General features: G+C 35.3%; 1 protein-coding gene across 5 annotated transcripts in view; it reads left to right on the top strand.

The window, feature by feature from the left end:
* LRP1B (LDL receptor related protein 1B) overlaps nucleotides 1-13,426 on the top strand; it is a 761,175-nt gene that overhangs the window by 708,383 nt on the left and 39,366 nt on the right. For all 5 annotated transcript variants that reach the window (XM_052792801.1, XM_052792800.1, XM_052792798.1 and 2 more), the window contains 4 exons: nucleotides 615-731; nucleotides 3,092-3,265; nucleotides 3,790-3,915; nucleotides 12,507-12,671. In XM_052792801.1, coding sequence (XP_052648761.1) covers nucleotides 615-731; nucleotides 3,092-3,265; nucleotides 3,790-3,915; nucleotides 12,507-12,671 — 582 coding nt within the window. The remainder of the gene's footprint in view (nucleotides 1-614; nucleotides 732-3,091; nucleotides 3,266-3,789; nucleotides 3,916-12,506; nucleotides 12,672-13,426) is intronic.

Below are 13,426 nucleotides of genomic sequence, written 5' to 3'. Positions count from 1 at the left end.
TGCTCTCAATCACTCACTCCTGTGCTTTCTTTTCATATAGATATGCAAATATATACATCTGTCAGTATTGCTGTTTAAGTCTTGCAGCACTAATGTAATTAAAATAATCTGAGTTTTAATTCTGTAATAATTACTGCATGTGAAGTATTGGTGATAAAAAAAAGAATGCAATTATATACTTGTGGAAGCAGTATAGGTTAGGAAGACTCTGTGAAATCTGAATGCCTTGTTTTTAATGGGTGGTCACACTCGTGCTACTGCTTAGAAATCTATTGACATAACAAATTTTTGTTGGTAGAACAAATTACAGGATTAGATTCTATATTTAATTCCCACCTGGTATATATCCCTACCTGCTGAGGATAATGGGTTTCAAAAGGTACTGACCTTGGAAGAGTAAGTTAAAGAAAGTAAAAAAACACAGTTGCCTCAAGGGGAAGGTTTAAGTGGAAGGTGTTAATATTTTATTCTCCTTGGTTTTCAGTCATGTTTTTTCATTGTCATGATATTTTGTGTTCACAAGAATATGAATGATATAAAAATGTACAGTTACATAAAAATATTAAATTTTTTTCAGGTTTTATGTACCTGTTTGAACTTTATTTTCTTTGTAGGTCTCGTAGTTGATCAGTTCAGTCAGCGTTTGTTCTGGGCTGATTTTGAATTATCTGTCATTGGCAGTGTTCTTTTTGATGGTTCCGATTCAGTTGTGTCTGTGAGCACTAAACAAGGTATGGAGAGCTTTTATATAACATGATTTCTATTTTATTTTATTTGGCTGAAGTTTCACTATTCAGAGAAACTATCTAAGTAAAAACCAGTGATTATTACATAACATTCATTGCTTTTGTTAGATAATACTTCAGATATCTAAACAAATAAATATTTGAGATAATTTTAGCTTTAAGATAATTTGATAAATTTACTTTAAGGGAACAAAGATTCAGCAGTATGTGCAAATCTCCAAGTTTGTTATCTAATCATTAGCTTAGGTATTGTCCAATAACACTGTGATTAATTTTTATGCTTGGCCTCACTTGGACTTACATAGCACTTTGACTAGTTAGAAATTAGAGCTGTCTGTATTGCACAGGAATTGTATAGTTTATAGAACAGTTGACCTGAATCAGTTCTGGAAAAATAATGGGTTTGGCTTTCAGGTCAGTAAGTAATCACAGAATACTGCTAACAGAATGTGAATGAGGAAGGTTCCTTTCATAAGAAAAGAGATTCTGGTTAAGCAAACTTTGTTTTTATAGAATTGCATGTTGGCTTTTTAACAATTTGATAATATATGTAACAATTTATGAAATTTGAGTAGAAAAGAGAGGAAACATTAAAAAAAATTGAAAGCAGGCTTTTTGGGAGGATTGCTTAGTGGGCAGTTGGCAGTGGAGTTTCATCAGGATAATATTACATCTCATGCTGCTGAGTGTTTTAACCAGTGATCTGGAATTCACCAGGGGGTTCTGGAAGATACTAGGAAAAATCTCCCATAATCCAAATTGAGCAAGACCAGATTTAAATAATCTTATTCTGGTTTAATAGCATTTTATTTCACAACTTGGATCAATATACATGGAAACAGTCATCTCAAGAAGGATCACTTTGAGTGTAGGGATCCAACTACAACCTCCTGTAACACTGAACCGTACCATGCAGATGCCTGATGAGATTTTAGAAGACAGTAACTCCTCCGCATAACTTTGCTTGCACCTCCTTTGGTTATAGTATTTCATGGTGGCTAGGCTGTAATCTATCACAAAATACATACTTGGTGCTTTTTCTCAGTGCTTGTGGCTGGTACAAAGACTGACAGTATCTTAGATTGTGTTTTAATGTGTCTCAATAGTCATTTGTATTTTAAGAATAAATGTGAGGTTATTCTTCAAGGGAAAAAAAAGTTGCAAGAGTGCTACAGAATAGAAGGCATGTAAGTTTATGACTTTCAAAATATTTTATAGTGTGGAAGGGCTATACTACACTGTGCTAAGTGCAGCAAATTTGGGATTTATAAATGGGAAAGTGGAATGTGGAGGCTTTGTTGCTTTCATACGTAGCATTTAGTACTGAAATATAAGATCGCTAAAGCAATGTTACCTTTTGTCTCCTGTTGACATTTGTAACAACTATGGAAAAAATAGAGAGATAGGACCGAAGGAAAATTGGGAGAGTTTAGAAATTGCTTTGCAATGAGACTAAAAACTTCAACCCATTTAATTAAACAAGCATAAAATAATGAATTAGATTCATAAATGTTTTTATTGGAATAAAATACTGAGTGCCAAGTATTGACAGAGTGGAAAAACAGTAGGAACAAATAAAGGCTGATAATTAAAACTAAATAAACACAAGCAAAATATAAAACCATTTTTACAGTAATTGGACATAATAGTAGGAACAAGGTGTCACAAGGAATGGGGCTCTGTTTCTTTATGGCTTCAAATCAAGAAGAGATGCATCTCTGGCAAAGAAGTTTTAGTCCGAAGCTATTGCCTTGTTACATGGGTAAATGTGTGAAATTCTACGGCCAGTTGTGCATAGGAAATCTGACTATGTGATCTAATTGGCACTTGTAGCTCATAAAAATGAGGAATGGGTAGAGTCTTAACATTTTATTTTTCATTAATTTTCTGTAATTATGAATTAAGTGTAGTATGAAAGGTAGCATTTCAAATATGTTAAGGAGCTGAAGAAATGTTTTGTCAGAATAGTTTCTTTTAGGTACAGCAAAATAATCTGTTTCTTCCTTATCACATACTTGTAGTTAAAGTGTTGTACCTAAGTATGGTCTAATTAGCTAGCTGTTGCTGTAGGGTTTCCCTACCTTTCAATAATCAACCAGTTTCTGAGGCTGAATTCTGTGGAAAGCTAATAGAAAGCTCAAGATTTTAGTTGAGTGTGGGAAGAGTTCCTTTTAAGAAGATTGCTTTTTTTAAAGGCAATCTTTGTGGATACAAAACAAGCTGACTGAATAATAATGTGTTTAGGTGGTAATTGCAGTAATGCAATTGAAGTTGTTATTAAAACACAAATGATTATTATTTGAATATGAATATGTATTTGTATTTATTATTCATTTTTATTTAAGGTTTACTGCATCCACATAGAATTGACATTTTTGAGGATTACATATATGGAGCAGGTCCTAAAAATGGTGCATTTAGAGTACACAAATTTGGCAGGAGCCTCGTAGAATATCTAAGTGTGGATGTTGATAAAGCAAAAAGTGCCTTGATTTTTCATCGCTACAAACAAATGGACTGTGAGTAAGCATAATTACTTTAAGCTCAATATTGCGCAAGTTCACTTCAGAGGGGGAAAAAAAGTAACCAAGCTATATAAATATAAAACAGAGCCTGATTGTACAAACTGAAAATAGATTTAGTCATATTCCTTTATATAAGTTTGATTTAGATTTTTTGATGCATTCTCTCATTTGAAGGGACATCGGACAAATGCTTGCCTTGTGTACCTGCACTGTAAATGAGGTATAAAAAAATTAGGAGAGAGCTGAATACAAATACCTCTAGGCACAACCAGATGAGTTTTTTTACTGCATATTACCAATACATTTTTTGTTACTGGAATAAATTCTATCCTAGTGTGAGTCTTGAACTGCCATTTGAATGAGTGTGTTTACTGACTTCAGGCTGTTGATATGCTGGGAACTGGAAGTGTATCAGAATTGTTATATCTGATTATTTATTTTTTCCTAGTTCTAGAACACAGTGTAATTCTAAAAAAAAAAAAAAAAATATATTTTTAATATTTTGTCTTTTTAAACAGTGCCTAATCCATGCTTGGACCTGACATGTGAATTCATTTGTTTACTCAACCCTTCTGGTGCAACATGTGCTTGTCCAGAAGGAAAATCATTGGTGAATGGAACATGCATTGATCAGAGCCTCTTAGGTAGGTATTGAAAACAGCATGAGAACCAGAAAATAAACAACTAGTCAGTTTTTGTCATTGCAGAAGGCTAGGCTGTCTGTGAGTCAAAAGTTCTGTGATGTTGTTTGGTATACATATTACTTATCTGAAATGGAAATGAAATATGTAGAAGCAAAATCCCTGATTCAAAAAAACTGTCTATATTCATCAAAGTGAAAAATGAGCTTTCAGCTGAACTGATACAAGGTGGTATTTAAGAGTGAATATGTATATATATTGACCAAAAGATGCTTGAAAAGCTGTGAAGCGTTTTGGATTCCAAATTAAACATTAGCCAATTAAACACAGCATTTTTAGGAGAAAAAAATAACCTTAAAGACCATCAACAAACACCTCTGCTTAGACTGCAGCAATAGTCAAAAGGCTTTAAGAGCAACATAGCAAATAATAATGACTTCAAAGTAACAGGCAAAAAAGAAAAAAGCAACTGGAATATTTTTATCTAAAATTATGTCTTTCAGTAACATCTGTGATGACTAATATCAAGACACAGGAAAACAGACTTCATGGTAAAAGAGCTACTAAGTTCTTGCTATATTTCAGGGGAAAAAAAGTCATCTTTTCCATAGAAAAAGATTATTAAGTACTCTCAAACTATTCCCACTCTAACTGAGGCCAAACCTAAGGTGGTCAGACTGCTGGAATGAATTCTTAGCCAGCTTGAATTTTAAAAGGTTCTAAAAATCATAGAATAGGATTTCTTATGGGTATGAGAAGTCAGAATATATTAGGATGTTTTTCTAATGTTTAATTCCAGGCTCAGAAGCGTAAGTGATACATATTTTGGTGAGATCCTCAGTACTTAAAATGCTCAATTTAGCAATTAAATTAATTTACCTGAAATGTCATCATTCTGTGGAGAAAATCTCACTTATTTGTACTGCCTAGTCTTTAAATATTGAATTAACACAACTGTGTTTTAGTGGTTTATGATGTGGTATTAATAAAGCTATCCTGTCTAGCAGCATTTCTCTTTCTGTATCAAGAAATTTAAGAATAATTTAGAGAGTGAAACAATATTAGAAAACTTGTCCTAGATAACAAACCCCTTCATGTTTTTTGCTTATGTAGGAGTACATTGTACGCAATGCATTTACAGTACCAACTTTTGTATGTACTACACCATGCTCTAGCAAAAATACAGTAAATGAGAGCTTTATTACCGTACACCCTTGCCTGAATACCTATGAATGTGTATTTATATAACAGTTATACAACTATAAAGTAGCTTACAGCTGTTTTACAACAGTTTCCACTGTTAGGGGAGAAGTGATGTCACCGAAATAGATGTAATACAAACCATTAGTGTACTGTACAAGGTTTCTAACTCTTGAGACCAATCACTCTAAACAGCCTTTGTCTTCAGAGAGCATCCACCCTCCCTGCTCCTCCAAGTGTCAACTCTTCGTTCATCTGGGATGGATACTTGTCAAGATTTTCTGCTGATGCAATACCACCTAAAAATTATTTCGAATTACCCATAGTTACTACTTAGGTGTTGAAGAAAGGACAAATAAAATAATATTGTTTTTCACTGGTGATTGGTAGTAATTTGAACCCATAATTTCAGTAATGCTATGGTTTTACTAGTGGGGCAAAGGATTATGCCATGGTAGAGTTTTCAGGAAGGTATGTTTTTATTAGAGAAAGATTGGAAGAGGCTTTTAAATTATTTCACTGCTGGTTGTAAATGTTTATGGATAGACAGAGAATGCCTAGAGAAGCATTTTTAATATATTGATAATTTTCAGTACCTTCCCACAACTGCAATATCTGTTACGCCTTTTTGAAGGATTGCTGAATAAGTGTTTCTTAGTTTTCTGATTACAATTATATTTCAAGTACTGTCTAGCATAGGCTTGTTTGTAAATTTTTTCTTCTATGTTATTTTTGTAATAGTAGATTGCGGGTTTTATAGCCTCACAGATTATAAATTACGAATTGAAACAAACCTCAGTATCATAGCACACTAACAAGTGTATGTTTTTGCGCTATTTTGACTTTTTAAAAAAAGTATGAAGTGGATGTTAAATGTTTGTCTCATGCTGACACTCCACTTAGGCTTCCAAGGACCAGCAGAGATTCCTGGAAAGATCAGAGTTGACCTCAAGATCAGCATCTTGAATTAATATAGGTTTATATTTAATGGCTGGCTGACAACACACTTGCCCTTAATAGGTTGCTAATAGCCTGCAAACAAAAGACAAGTCAAGTTCTAAACCAGATTCTTTTCCTTTAAGAAGTTATACAGTATGGAATAAAAAAAAAAAAATAGGAGCCGTAGTCTTTGTTTCCTTTTCTGATGAAGAGCCAGAAAATGTATATGAAATATTCCAAACCACATACATTCAGCTTGTTCAAATCTAGCATTACATTGTCTTCATTGTCTCAGAGCATTTTTGGCGCAGTTATGGATGTCAGTAACCCAAAACAGCAATTCCTGCCTTACGTGGCTGTCAAAACCTGTATATTGTAGAAGAGTGACCTGACATTAATCCAAAGGGAAGTTCTGTGGTCATATTTTTTTGTTTGTCGGCAATAAAATCCTGATTCGAAGTCAGTTGAAATATATTTGGTCGTCTTCTGGTTTGTCCCTAAAAGAATGAAATCCAGAAGATTTTAATTTGAGACATGAGTATCTGTGAAACACTTTTTAACTGATGTATTCATTTGGTTTTGTTACTGGTTTGATCACAATGCAATAGCTGTATAGAAGATAGGTTACAATGATTTACGTACATTATATTTTATGTGTTCAAAAATACCACTAATTTACAGATCTGAAAACTCAACTTTTTAAGTCTCTTAGTGGACATCATTCATGTAGCAATAGAATTGAATTGTACTGATTGTTTTGTACTTGTACATTAGCTTTTTCAAGTCATGTAAGAAGTCTCTTAGTTTCGTACATTAGTAATAATTGTGAATATCAAGAACTAGTGTGACTAAACTGTACTTTTTGAATAATATATAATTCAAGTTACAATAGTAAACAGTCGTATATTGAACATTCATAATACTTTTTACTGTCTTTAAGTGTTTTGGGTCTTTTAAAATGTAGTAAGGAAGCTAATAGTAGATTTCCATGACTTGACAGAGTTGAAATGGGACAGCCATCTCCAGTTCCCATCCATCTTGAATAGTTCCCCCAGGAGAGTCTGTGTTTGAAGAGTCTGTTTTGACAATGCGTATGTCTCTATCCTTGTGAAAAATGCCTTCCAACAAATAATGATTATTTTCAACGTTATCATGCCCTTCTTCATTTTGGTAGTTTTTGGCATGACTATTGTAAAGACGCCTTGCACACTTTGTACAATTTGTTAGTCTGTCTACCTTACAGCTGGTGACTGGGAGGTAATCTCAGTCTTGGTCTGTTTCTTGTGACTATATCCCCAAATCTAACTCCGATTCTTGTTCAGTGCATTGTTGGCGGGAGGGGTTTCACAAAAGAAAATTGAGCTAAGTCTTGAAATTCTGCATAATATTACTACTGGCTTGATCCATTGAGTTGATTTTTATTCAGAAATCCTGCATGAGGAATTCTAAATACTGAATCCTCAGTGGCTTTCTGTAAGACTGAATCCAGATTGCTTCAGACAGCTGTTTCACCAGCATCTCACACAACTGATGAGAAACAGCTTTTGGGTTTGATTTGGCTTTTTCAACCCAGAGTTATTACAACATGTGTGTTGTATCATTCAGAATCGTTTAATAACAAAACGGAAGCAAGTTCATGTGTGTTCTTAGATAAGTTTCCATCTCATTTTTCCCCAGATGACAATGATTGATAGAGCACAGTTCTTTTGTGGTTTATTTATTGACTATAGCAGGCCAGACTTTTTTGGTTTAGAAGCTACCCTTTAGTTTTCCAGTGGGTAGACTACCACTTCATTTTCCTAAAAGAGACCGCTGGATTTGCATCCATTACGTTTATTGTATCTAATTGTCTGTAGCACAAGGAAGCTAAGAACATACCAAGAGGATGAAAATAGAGAGACTCGCACTGGAGGAAGACAGTGTGTACCACAGGTGAATGAGCAAGAGTAATGAACACTTCCAAGGGTTCCGTATTCTGGAGCTGCACGTTTATCACTTTCATTTTAAGAAGGCAATATTTGTGCTCTCTTGGCTGGATGAAAAGCCTGAGAAAAATTACAAAGACTCAGATCTGACATTGCTTCTGAACAGAGATGAAACATTTAATTCATCATGGTGTTTCCTTCAGCATATTTCTGTGGGGACTTGCCCACTGCACACGTACATTGCAGGCAGACCAAGTGCTTTGGCTGGGCATGTAGAGGTTAATCCCTGCGTATCTTCTTCTTCACCCACAAAGTCTGCCTCAGGGAGCTGTACTAGCAAAAGCTATGGCAGTTCAATGCATGCTGTTGTCTTGGGTTTTGTTGTGCTTTCAGTCTTTTTAGATATCAAATAGAACCAGGGTCATGCAGAAATCTGCTTCTGGTTTGAAGAAAATCTTTTGTTTACAGCAGTATCTTCTGTATTTACAAAAAGGTTACCGTTGGGACTGGTATTTCCCAGAACGGAAGAAAATGGGTTACGTTACAGCAGATGTCGGTTAGTTTTTTCTCACTGTGCATCCTTTTCTTAGCTCTTCTCTTCCATTTAAAATTGTAAAGCAAACAGATCTTTAAAAGGAAAAAAACGTGAGGGGAAAACAAAGAGGAGGATCTGTCTTACAGCATTCAGACAAAATCTGGGGATTACAACTTGTTCTGATAAATTTCAGCATATGGACAACTGGCAGATAGTAAGAACCTCATCTGGAGGGACAGGAGGATTTATACAACCTTACCATAACATCAGAACTCTGCACTCTGTCTTTAATATAGGAATTCAGTTCAGTGAAGGATGAGCTACACCCTTGTCTGAAGGATAGGCAAGAACAAATACCTTTCTGCCCATGAGACAAGTATTTTCCACTGTGGGGAGGGAAACTGTTCCTATCCCAAAGAATGTAGTTCATGAACCTCTATAACGTCATCTCTCCATTTAACTGCCTAGTCCAGAAATCAGTGGATGTTTCAAAGGGGAAAATATAACAAAAAGTAAGATACGTTTTTCTAAAGTAAGAAAGGGTTGTTATAGAAATGCCAATAAAAGATGTGTGTGTGACTGGGGGAGAGGGATGGAATATCATAAAATTGAACGAGTGAAGGAAAAAATACCAGTAGAGTTCACAAAGCTTCGTTTTTCTGCTTTATCAGTGTTTCTTCTCTGTAAGATTTTCCTTTCAGTTAAAGGAAAGAGTCAAAGGTGAAGCAAATAAGCCTTAAGTCCATTAATGTTTGTGTCAAACAGTCATATCAGGAAGAAAAACATAAGAAAAACTGCAAATCAAAATTATTTGATTCTTTATTAAAGATATATTAAGATTGAAATAGGCAGATCAAGGCAGCTAGCAGACTAAATAACCAGCCTAGGAGAGGACATATAAAATTACATGACCTGTAACCCTTTCCTTTCTTCCATGTTAGAGAGATCCAGCAGCTAGACTGGGAGTTGGATAACAAGTGAAATGATTTACTTCTGTCATTTCAGAAGTGAAAAGAGCAGCTGAGAGGTCTTTGAGTCTGAGTTCCAGCAAGCTCAGAGCAGTACTGAATTGACTCTAGATAGAAACTTTTCTGATTTTTTTTTTTTTTTTAAACTTTGTTCAAATAGTGGGTACTTACTAGAGCTGTTCCCAGCTCTTCTTTCAGAGGTCTTTATTCAGTAATTCAAATTAAGAGTATTCAGCTTTTTATAATAATTCTGTGTTTCTTTCCTGTATTCTTTTTCTTGTTGTCTTCTCCTATGGGACTGTTCTGCTCCTGTCTCCCACACAAAGGCATCTGACCCCCTTTTGTACTCAGTTGATGTGAATCAGCAAGAGTAATTTGATTCTTGTATTTACCTTCAGACTACAAAGCAGCAGCATTAAAACCCCCTATATTGTTGAAGTCTAACATCATATTTCAAAACTGGCTTATCCATTACATCTTTCAGTCCTATTTCTTAGCTTATTTAAAGTCCAAAATTGTTGTAGTAACTTTTCTCTCTTTCATTAGATTTGTGTTGAAACTCTTTCATTTAAAATGTTTTATAGAGAACAAAATCAGTAGCGAATATTAATAATCCTGTGATGATACAAAATCCTACAAACTTTTATGTTTTTTCAGGAACCTTCTCAGTTGACCATTGCATAAAGTTATAACATATATTGCTTTTTAAAAGTATAAGATATGAGTGTCCCAATCTTTGAAAGCCATTTGGATTAGAAAATCTTTACTGTGGGTGATTTGGGGCTCAGTATATATTCCTGAAAAAATGAAGGCATGTATTTCTTGGTGTGGTTAGGGTAACTTTCAAGTTTGTAGTTCATGTTTTATAGTTCTAAATATGCCTTTTGATACTCTATTTTTGTCTTGAATTCATAATATGTCTTAATTTCTTCCCCCCTCCCTTTTTTTTCCCCAAATTTTATATCTTAATTCTGCGGAATTGCTCTACAAGAGAACTATAACATGATAATATGCTATCAGAAAGGTTCATAAAAATGAGCACTTGTCTGTACTTCATTGTTATTTATTCCATTTTTACCAAGTTCTGCTCTATAAACTCATGACTAATGATAAGTAAAACAGATAAGATAAGCAAAACAAAAATAGACCTTCTCTCCAATAAGATATGCTACATTATCCATTTAAACAACTTCTATAATGAGTAACTGAAGAATGGTTCATGGAACATCAAAGGATTTAATGAACCACCTAAATAAATAAAACACTGAGGCATCCTCAAACTCCCAAATACAAAGTAGCTTTGTTACAGCAGATGTACATATCCAGGGTGGATACCAAAAAATTAAGCGCATACGGTATTTCATATTTTTATTGTAATACACCTGAAATAATGATGTGCCAGTCAGACCCCACCATAACTTTTCGATTTGTTGTCTAGTTTCAGCTTCATGTGAGAGAGATGCAATTGCCTGAAAGATGATGAGTTCCCAGAAGTTTTGTTTAAATAGGTTTGATCCTAGGTGACATGTCTGCACCATCTTGGCACTGGCCGTGAAGGGAGGCAGCCAGACATTGCCGAGGAGGGACATACACAGGCAGGAAAGAGAGACTTGGGTGCATCCAAATAAAAGGCTGCTGCATAAGCACAGTTATATTGCTGGACTCTGCAGAGTCCATGCTGGAGAGAACTATTTAGCTAGAGGATAGCCGACATTCCTAAATTCTACACTTAGAACGCAGTGTGTTTCTTTAAACATCAAAAAAAGGAGTTGGTATGCCTGTGTCAGTCAATGTTAGACCTCAACAAGTGTGGGACAAATGGGAACCTTGACTCTTTTTCATTAGTCATTTAACTAAAACAGATTAGTTCGGAAGAATATCTGCAGCTGGTGGATATATTACTGAAGAGCTCTCAGTGTTTGTGGTGTCCCTCTTGTTACAAGCCATGTAGGCTGAAGTGCTGGATTAGTTAGGAAGCAGTCTGGCTTCACAGGATTTGTTTTGCTATGTGGGAAATGAAAGGTCTTATTGCTGAAAGCATGTTTTGGGCTGGAAAGGTGCTTGTCTATTTCTTTAGGATTACAGTTACTTGGATGTTTGAGCATTGTATGCGTGCTAGTCTATAATTAATTTCTTGTTGGTGTCATTGAATGATTTTGTATCTTGTTCACTGAAATGAATAGAGATTTATTTTTCAAAGTGTTTCCAGGACAGGCACAACTCTAATTGCAAAACAGCTTTATAGAAAGATTGAATCTGGCCTAATCGGAATTTGTGTCACCTCGTACCTCACTGCTAAGACGGTAGCACTACTGCTGTAAGCACTCACTGAATGCAGAGCAGCTGGCAGTATCTCTTCTCAGTGATTTTACAGACTTGAGCAGAAGAGAAAAATAATAAATCGGAAAGTATGGTTTAGGAGCAACAAGTTAGTATGCAAATATCAATTTGGGGGGAGGGATTTAAAGGCTGAATAATTTCCTTTCAAATATTTTGGATAGGGTTTAGTTAAGAAGAGTGTTAGTTAATAGAGAAAGTGGAAGAGAGATCCAAAAAATCAAATAGGGAAAGGCTGAGGTCACCAGAAAAGGACTGAGAAGTTTCCTGAGAATCCCCCAGGTGAAACCAACATTCATTTTTTTCATTTCTTAAACTAAGTCGGAATGATAGTTTCAAACAAGAATTCATACGTTCACAACTAACTTACATCCTAAGGAGGTCACCTTTCCTGTGGCATCATTTGGATGAAGTGCGAGCTCCCAGCCCTGCTGTACAGGCTAGAGCATCCCCTGCTGACTCTGCAGCCCTTGACAGCCTTTCCAGTGCTTAGGGTCTCCTAAGTGTATATCTTTTTCTAGCACTGTGGAAACAGAACTGCTAGTTTACTTTCTCCATTTTGAAAAGTGAGACTGGTTTTTCCCCCATTGATGGAGATCTGTAGCTCTATTTAAGATGCAAGGTTCTGGTTTGCCGGTTACATGAAATGGGATTGTTGAAAACGACTCTGTGTGTGTGCTCTTGCTGCAGATGATACCTGTAAATTAACCTGTGAAAATGGAGGAAAGTGCATTATAAACGAGAAGGGGGATCCCCGATGTCACTGCTGGCCAAGTTACTCTGGTGAAAGGTGTGAAACTAACCATTGCTACAATTACTGCCAGAATGGAGGAACCTGTGGAGCCTCGCTCCTTGGTAAATATTTCTGAGCAGCTGTATCTTACTATTATACCGACCTTAATTCAGATGTTTGAATTTGTTCCTTGTTTGTGATATTTTTTTTCCCTTTGTAACTTATTTGCTTTGTCTGTATTTAAACGATGTGCAAAATAGCAGTATATACCATACATGTACTTTAAAATCGATAGTGCTTTTCATTCACGTGTCTCGGTGTTTTAGCAGAATGAAGCTGCGTCTCAGAAAAGGGAGCATATAAGTAAGTATTCATGATGTTGAGGTGTAGAAATGGAATTGTAAAGCATAAGGTCCAGTCAAACTACATCTGGAACAAGCCCACACATCTTGCTCTCTTATTATCTCAATTCTTCCTCTAAATTTTTACGTGCATACGTAGAGATATTTCCCTAAATTACAGAGTTGTGTGGCCTCAATCTCTTACCTTTGTCTTCCTGGAATTCACAAAATAGGCATTTTACTCATCTAATTCTCAGGAAGATTTGGTTGATCAGAACTCAGATCCTTTGTTTTCCTGAAGGAATTTGAAATTACATCTCTCCTCTTTAGGGAGATTATTCTAACTGTCAAAAAGTGGGTATTTGACAGTTGATCTTTGTCCCTAACATGCAAGCTGTTGCAGCTTATATAATTGAATTAGTGTTTGGGCTAGAGAGGGAAAGTGTGATAAGAAGTACTCTAAAATTTAGTAATTCTGTGAGAAAGAAGTTGAACTCTATTTTCTGCTCCAAGGAATATTTAAATATTTGATTCAA

Source organism: Harpia harpyja, chromosome 7, assembly GCF_026419915.1.
Source record: "Harpia harpyja isolate bHarHar1 chromosome 7, bHarHar1 primary haplotype, whole genome shotgun sequence".
Lineage (NCBI taxonomy): Eukaryota > Metazoa > Chordata > Aves > Accipitriformes > Accipitridae > Harpia > Harpia harpyja.
Note: the sequence above shows the minus strand (reverse complement) of the source record. Positions and strands in the feature narration are given on the sequence as shown.